Source organism: Urtica dioica, chromosome 7 (assembly GCF_054948205.1).
Source record: "Urtica dioica subsp. dioica isolate 48M chromosome 7, U.dioica_male_clone48M_v1_H2, whole genome shotgun sequence".
Taxonomy (NCBI): Eukaryota; Viridiplantae; Streptophyta; class Magnoliopsida; order Rosales; family Urticaceae; genus Urtica; species Urtica dioica.
In genome coordinates, this window is record NC_142762.1 from 47,279,306 (window position 1) to 47,288,378 (window position 9,073).

Sequence of the window (9,073 nt, forward strand, 5' to 3'; positions counted from 1 at the left end):
CCTCAGCGATATTATAAATGTGCCCTAAGTTCCTAACTATGACAATATTCAATCAACCATTATAAATGTTGAATTGGGTACAGAAAAATTATGGAAAGCAATTGGAGATGAAAAGCGAAAACTATCACATATAAAAATCTGATATGAGGGAGAGAGAGGTTAGCGAAAACAGTGATGTGTAAATCATTAAACAAGTATATGATAAGATACGAATTAGATAATAATAATCATAGTGAATACATTTATGGGCTTAATATATCTCTTTTCCCCTTCAATTTTGTTTTATTCGCGAAATTAGGGTAACGTGGCCTAGCAAAAGACCTAACATGTGTGTATTAATTTATGGATTTTTAAACCTGCCCTTATATTCTCATGCTCGGTTTGGACGTAAGAAATGTTGTCTGTGCTGGGATTTTGGTATCAGCCAGCTACTTAGAGATCATTATCTCCAGGTAACAAAAAGTCCCCATTATTTAAGTTGAGAATCTAGGATTTGTTGCCTAACAAATTTTGTATACTAAACAATTTGATGCATGTACGTAGTGGTTCAATATAATTATTACTTTGTGACATGGGTCAAACTTAGGCGCTAAGTTGTTTTAATATCCCCCTTAATTATCATGGTATACGGCCATATTTTTTCACTATAAAATATCACGTTCAAAGCTTCAAAAAAAAAAAAAATCACTTTCAAATTTTAGTATTTAATTTGTAATTTAGCAGAATAAAAAACTAGGATACATTATCAATAAGTCGATCAGTCGACATATATCATTTGCTTCATAAATACTACAATCATCCCGTTTACTTGCAATTTTAGACAACTTAATCTCATATTACTTTTAAGTTTGTTGACTTTTCTATCAAATAATTTTATTTAAGACAAAATAGACTTTAATTTTGAAAATCTAATAAATTTAATACATTAACGATAATTCAGTTCAGTATGCCGGCCACTTCTATTGAAACACATTTTTTTATATATAAATAGAAAAATTAAATTTTTTTGTTTATATATTATTGTTATTTTTCGTGAGGGTAATTTAGTCTCTTATTTAATTACACCAACATTTTAATTAGCTCAAGGGATTACACAAATATGTTATGAAAGGGGATGAGATACAAATACGTTTTTAATTAGTCACTTATTTAAAATAGAATGTATGTAGCATTTCCTAAAACACAGTGGCTGTTTAAAATATTTTACAAATTATTTTTAGTGGATTTTGTATAGATATTTATTTTCTATATAGTGATTATTCTTCTATGAAATCGTTATGACATTTTGTGAAGCACTATAACTGCGCGGCAAAACCTAATTTTATGATATGTTTGAAAATTCATATTCCAAATGAATTTGAACGTTCAGGCTGACACATTATCATCAAAAGTGCCTATCACCATTGTCATTATTTCCATATTGTGTGAGAATTTGGGAAGTTTGGGTTCAAGTCGTTCAAATGTAATTGTCTTTTCCATCATATTTGTAATTTGTACTTCAAATGTTCAATATATTTGATTGTTGACTATGTATGTGTGATAATACATGAAGTTTCTCATTTCAACTTACCCAACAACTTTTTTTTTTTTTTTTACTTAGATATGTGTATTTAAGGCTTCGTTGGTCTCATATTTTATTCTCGATCAAGTTGTACACAATCTTCTTTTGAGCGTGTTTTTCAGTGAAGAACCACTTGAATTTGTGCTCTCTTGGGCTGTTAGTTTATTCATATGTTGGACTGCCTCTAATATGGTGGTTGATCAACCCCTTTCCTGACCGTCCGCTATCTCCACGTCCTCTGTTCTGGTTCGCCGACTGCGATCAGTTTCTAGAACTTCCCTGAGGTCGATTACTCGAGCCTTGCTAGGACCTCATTCCGTCTCCTCGCTGCGGCTGACTCCCCCATCTCGACTGGGATCTGAATCTTTTCCTTGACTCACTCTGCTTTAGGCCAGCAGGTTCAGAAGGTGTTGCAACAGCTGGTTTCGGAGCAGAAATCTGATTACCCTCGCGCCAACCAGCAATCCGCAAAGCCCTCTGCACGGCATTGGCGTAAGTGCGAGGTCCATCATCGCTACTATTTACTTGGCTTACGATATTCACGTTGAGCCCATGCATGTACTTCGTCTTCCGAGCCTGATCAGTAGGGACCAGGTCATAGGTGTTTTTTTAGAGCAAATAAGATAATTTGAAAGTGTCTGGGAGAGATTTCTCAATGAGCTCAAAAGGAACTCTGATTCAATTATCATAGTACTATGTTTAGTATTAAGGATCGTTTGCATTTATATATTTATTTTGTGATTTCTCAGAGTTCACTTATTTAAAATGGAATTTCGTTAATTTTATAGACCGGTGTAGGGATGGCAATTTGACCCGTTATCCGCGTTCCTACCCGTTACCCGATTTATTCGGGTCGGGTAATACCCGTTCTTTTTGGGTAAACGGGTAATACCCGTTACAGTTTTAACGGGTCCGGATACGGGTAACAGAATAGTCATCCCGTACCCGGTTACCCGGGATTCGACCCGTTAACTTTTAAATATTTAAAAAGATAATAAATTTTTATATGTTGCAATGAAGATGACCAAATTTACAATGAAGATGATCAATTTGCAATGAAGATTTCTTTTGTATTTTTTATTTATTTATTTTGAATTTTAATGTTTTTTATATTGTAGTAGCACTTTGATATTTTTCACCTAAATTTTATTATTTTTAAACTTTATATTGTTGATGGATTTTTATTTTATAAACGGGTAAGCGGGTCTACCCGACCCGCTACCTTTTTTTAAACCGGGTAAACGGGTAACGGGTCTAATATTTTTAACCCGCTTTCCCGGTTGGTATCCCCGTTACCCGGTCCGTCTCAAAATCCGGATAAACGGGTCCGGGTAACGGGTAAAAAATTATAACGGGTACGGGTAACGGAATAGGTGTACCCGGCTTTACCCGTACCCGTTGCCATCCCTGTGTTCATTTGAGTTTTATAGAAACTCTCTAATAACATATTAAATAAGTATTACAAGCTCTCTGTCCTCTGATAAAAAAATTAACTATTATGAAGTCATATCTCTATATGATCGCAATAGGCCATCAAATGGCATAGATATTTGTGTATATCGTTTATTTGCTATGGATCGATTTGATTTCGCTATAATATTAAATTTAAGCCGCATTGAAATAAAATAAAAATATTGTTAATAATCTGAAAGATGGAAGATATGGTGTGGGTTTTGCACTAAGCATAACAAAATATAATTAAATAACAAGCGGGAGGCAATATGATTACAAAGAACATGATTAAGATCAAAACAGTAATAATAATAATATTAATAATAAAAAAATAATAAAAAATTGATATGTTCCTCTCCAGATTTCCTTGGATAATTGTACTCCCCAGTGATTCATTATTGTTACCTTTTTCATTTTAGATAGGACCCCATCATATTGCAACTTTTGTTCCACAAGTGACAACTAGAGTTCAAAGGAGAAGAAAAAAGTATTTACCACAAAAATTAATCATTTCCTTTATCATGGAAAGCCAAAAGCTTTTATCTCCATTCAGTGCACTCTTTACCCCTACTTTGTGAGGATTATTATTACTCCCATTTTTGACATTAAGCATGTTTTAAAAGTATTGACGGCATGGGATTAATAGGGTTCGTAAGTGGAACATAATAATAAGGAAAAAAAATCAAGCTAATTATTCCTCTTCGGATACTACTCACTTTAATAAAGAGAAATCCCAATTTTTCATTTTATTATCATAAAATAATTAATAGCCATTAGGGGTTATTTTCAGTTGCATGGTGTGATTGTTTACATTTTTGCCCCTTTTGATTTAATATATTTTTCCTCCAAAAATAAACAGTTAAATTTATTAATTCTAAACGCGGACTAATATTCAAACTCAAAATACTGTTTATTATGTGTTTATTGAAAAACAAACCAAGAAACATCAAACCCTCAATAAACAATATTGGTCATCATGCTTGTTTGAAGAATTAATAGGCATTGATTTAAAGTCTTCATGTAATCAATGTCATTTATATTTATATTCAAATAAACAGTTCATTTTTTTTTAAACAACAAACTATAAAAACGCAAGTTACCATCAATTGACAAAACCTCCAGTTACCAGCCTAGAAAAAAAGTAATTTTATTTTCACTGATGTTGTTTATTCGGAAATAAACCAACTCGTTAAAATTTCCAAATAAACGAAGGATTGTGAAGAAAAAAATCATCCTTAAGTTGGATCACATCAATCGCAAAGATGATTTTTCGATTGTCAAGAATTCTTTGAGGATTTTTGGTCGCATTTAAAAATTCGGTCGAAATTTTCGATCGTGGAGATTTGATGGGGATTTCAGGTGTGGAAGCTTGAGGGCTTCCTTGGCTTAAATCAGTTGAATATGGGAGGATTTTTTTTTTTTTTTTTTTGGAATGTAGGTTTTGATATTGATCTTTTAAATGGAATGAAAGATTTGAGGAGCTAAGGTTTTTAAATATTGGAGGATTCATTTTTTCTCGGTTGTGTATATGGAATTATCAAAGCCTAACGACATTTTTGTTGTTCATTATTCAGTATACTTAAATTGTAAAAAAAAAATATTCGCGTAAGAACTAAAAACTTATCATTTGTTGGAATCCCACTTATTCAAGTTTTTTTTTTTTTAAGTTTGTTTTGAAATTTCAGATTAATTCATAGGCACTATTGATAAAAAAAAAAAAAAAAAAAAAAAAAAAAAGTAACAACCGAAACCTTATCAATTATACCAATAATAACTATGTAGCGATAGACCCGATCTAATAAATAAAAGATTTGATAAGTCCAATTCTCAATGTATAGAAAATTAATAGATTAGTAAGCAGTAACGGCATATCTATGAACTTAAAAACATTAGCTAATTATAAATGATTTGGCATCTCACGCTGAATCTGTAATCTATATATGACAGTTCACGTAAATGATTTTATTCCTTTTCCCTTTGTAAACGACACACAACTAGTCAAAAAAAAAAAAAAAATCAAACAATCAATTCGTTTTACACGGGATATTCAGAGATTTGAAACAAGAAGAAAAAATCTATAGGAGTTTTTTATTTTTTGGAAAACTGAAAAAAAAAAATCATATGTATAGTTGGTTAATCAAATAAGGGTGGTCAAAAAAGAACAAGGAATATTGATCAGATCAAAAGGGAAGACTGAATAAATTATGAAAGAGAAAGTAAGTATTGTATCCTATCATGGTCCCATTTACAAGTCTTGTATGGTGTACGACACAACAAATTGTTTGGAATCTTTGGAGCTATTCTTGGAAAAAGGCATACTCTAATGTAGTGAAAATGATCTGGTCATACACTCAAAACCAGAAAGAAAGAAAAAAATTGTTTTTGGTACAGTTAAAAATATTTCAGACCCTCACGTGAAAATACAACAACTAGTAATAGTAATATAGTACAACTTGGTTCCTCAACCGTTTTTTGTTGCTTTTTTGGGGTTTATTAGGCAAAAACATGCATCTCTGTCTCTTGTCTTTGTGGGGTTTGTTTGTTTTATTTTTAGCTGTTTTTTTTTAATTAGTCAATAATAATATGGCTTCATGTCATGGGTAATTTTTTTTATATCAAAGGTTCATGTCATGGGTATTGCTTTCTATGATTTCTTCTTTAACTTTTGTGGCATCCTTTTTATCGGAACTTTTTTTCATCTTAATAATTACGCTCTTCTAATTCATTGCCTTTTGAACTTTCACTGTTGGTTGGTTGTGAGATTATCACATGAGTTCCTTATGAATAATCTGCACCTTTCAAATTAATATTTTCATATCCTTTTTTTTCATCTTCTTAATCATTACGCTCTTGTAATTCATTGCCTTTTGAACTTTTACTGTTGGTTGGTTGTGAGATTATCATGAATTCCTTATGAATAATCTGCACCTTTTTAATTAATATTTTCATATCCTTTTTCTGATAAAGCCTTTCCCATAAATGTCCCAAAACCAAGCTAGTTTACGCGGAAAATGTTAGCGCTTCCAATCGTATAAATTTTTAGAAAAATGTAAGTTCACAATGGAAAATGAAATTAGTTATACGTAGATCAAGGTAAGTGTAACTTTATATTATTCTCGCTCAACTTTTTATTTTATTTTATTTTTAAATAGTCATATTCATAAAAATTATACCTAACACACCCCTTGCCATTGATCTTGATTGTTGTATACTTGTATTGTCCAAAAAATATATTCATATAATCATATCACAATAAATTTATTTAACTAATCAGGGTGTGAAAAACCACGTGCGGTTGTTTTTCTGTTACCGCTGAGGGAGGGTACGTGAGGGCACAGGCAGTGCATGAATGGACGGGCAGGGCAAAAAACAGAGGAATTAATTCAGGAAATAAATCAAACAGAAATAAATATTATTAAAAAAAAAAAAACAACAACAACAAAGGTATAGGAAAGAGTCGCAGGGAATACGCCACGTAGGCAATCATAGGTGGCTGTGGAAAGTGGGGCCCACCAAGTTTGGCCAACCCACGCGTGTGAGTATTCGCTGTTGCGTTATGTCCGGTCGCGGCTTGGTCCGTGCGCACACAACATAATATTGATGTGTATATTAGTATATATATATACACCTATTAATTTGTATAATTGATTTTATGATGATTTGGAAAATAAAGTTTTTATTTTCATTTTTTAATCTTCGGATAATGTGTCAAATGTGATGTGGTGTGAATAGGAGAAGGCAATTTCCATAGAAAATTCCAGTCTGGTCCTATTATTTTGGACTGTAGCATTTATTATTATTACTAGTAGTTATTAAAAAAAAATAAAGACACTCGTCAGTTCGGCGAATTTCGCTCGTGAAAAACAATATTATAATTAAGAATATCAGAGTGAGAAGTTGTTGTATGTTACAACTTACTATGTTAAACTAAACTACGAACTTTGTTGAAAAAAAAACATATATAAGTCGTACAACTAACTTGGACAATTATCAAATGAATTGGTGTGTATGTTTAAGAACATGACACTATTTTATGGCGTTTTAATTACTTTATTCCGAATTTATTTTTCTTTATAGCGTAGTTGTTATAATTTAATAGCAATTGTCTTCAGACATACCCTTATTTATAGAATTTAATTTATATGGAGAGCAATAAATTATTTCCGAGTAAAAAAGTTTAATTTCGAAAACCAACACATGGAAATCAATTTTAAAATCTCTACGTATATGGGGGAGTGAAATGTGAATAAGTTGTCCGAAGTCAGTATAAAAGGAGAGTGAAGAGAAACCATATACATGTATGAAAATATTCAATTTCTCTTTCTCGAAACCAACCAATACGAACAAGACCGTCTTCACATTCTTTGACACAAAGCAACCATTCACAGCTCTCTCTGTGTTCCCAAATCTCCCACACTTTCCTTCACTCTCTCCCTCAAATTTCACTCTCTCAATCTCTGTCTCTCTGTGTATGGACCGAATCATGATTTCCGTACCGAAAAGCCTTTCTGTACTCACAAACCTGTACCGATTCCTGATCGAAGAAGATCAGGTCATGGATGTGACGGAAGAGAAGGACGTCGCGATGAGAAGGTTCAACCGGCGCCGGAAAATCAAGTGGCTATTCGAATTCGCGGCGGTGTTCTTCGTCCTCGCTCAGTCCTCCGGTTACTGGATCCCGATTTTCGCCGATCTCCTCCGCGAGACCGTCGCGATCTTCCGGAGCCACCTCTTCATCTTCGCGCTCTTCAATTCCATAATCGCCGCCGTCTACGCTCTCTCCGCCAGAATCCCTAGGTCGTCGATCGACGCCGCGCCGGAACAGACCGATTTGTACGACCAGTTCGTCACGAACAGCCGGAAAATCTCCGCCGTTCAGGAATCGCCTCCGCCGGAAACGGTTGCCGTCGAGAATGTCGAAGAGGAAAAGAAAAGCGAATCCGAGAACGAGAAGGCCATGCCTGTGGTGGTGGTGGTGAACGCGAAGAATCAGATTCATTTCGGAAGCCACCAGAGGACTCGATCGGAGAGTTTCGGTTCGAGGACGGCGGCGACAGCGACGGTTGTCGGCGAGGAGTCGCGGAGGGAGTTCCGGCGATCGTACACTGAAGTCCGACGGAAACTGACGCCGGCGGCGGAGAAATCGAAGGCCGTGAATCGGATGAGCGACGAGGACTTCAATCGGAGGATCGAGGATTTCATCGCGACGCAGAAATGGATTCAACAAGAGGAGTTCAAGGAAGAGCGCAAAACGGAGCGTTTCAATGTGGCTCTTACAACAACCACCGCCACAACCGTATGTCAGTGAAAATAAAAATCAAAACAGCAAAGTTGTTGATCGAAATGCGTCTTTAATATTATAATTAGTAGGTTTTTTAATGATCCATCTGTATTTTTCCGATTATATAATTATATATATCGAGTTTTATCGTATGCAGTTGGAGAAATGTAAATTAGTGAGGACAGCCTCTCATAACTATTAATCCCCTCTTCCGTGGAATTATCAGTGAAAGTATTATTGATCACGAGAATTTTTATGGATATTAATAATTCGTTTTTATGAACTTTTGTCTATCAACTATGCAATTTTTTTACGTGATTTTTCATTCAATTGTAATGCATAAACTATCTCTTATGTTTATAACATTTTTAGAAGCTTTGCTTAATTAGTTTTCAAAATTTTATATATGTGACTATTGAAAAAATAACGATTAAGAGTAACAAAAAAACTGATGACCGACGGATTAACGTATAAGACTTAATGGTTTATGCTTAAGATGGTGTTAATATGCGCAGTAGTTTTTATTTGTTTTTAAACTAAAAAAATATGAAGTTGCTTGTAAATATTAGTCTTTCCCAGTGATAATTGTGTCTGCGACATTTATCATTTATTGCACTTGCATCACACGTCCAATTGATGAAGCACTTCAATTCATCGGAGAAAATATTCAAACTAGCTTGTACACATCAATATGACTTTTGAAATATTTTCGTCCTCATATATGTTTTATTTTCAAAAATATATAAATTGATTGTTCCGGTACACATTTCACATGACTT

The 9,073-nt window shown here is 33.7% G+C and overlaps 1 protein-coding gene across 1 annotated transcript; it reads left to right on the top strand.

Moving 5' to 3' along the window:
• The first annotated feature begins 7,298 nt into the window (after positions 1 to 7,298).
• Positions 7,299 to 8,446, top strand: LOC149392340 (uncharacterized). The gene has a single exon (XM_089618821.1). It carries the CDS (start codon positions 7,314 to 7,316, stop codon positions 8,319 to 8,321), a length of 1,008 nt encoding a protein of 335 aa, XP_089474947.1. The 5' UTR covers positions 7,299 to 7,313; the 3' UTR covers positions 8,322 to 8,446.
• Positions 8,447 to 9,073: the final 627 nt, after the last annotated feature.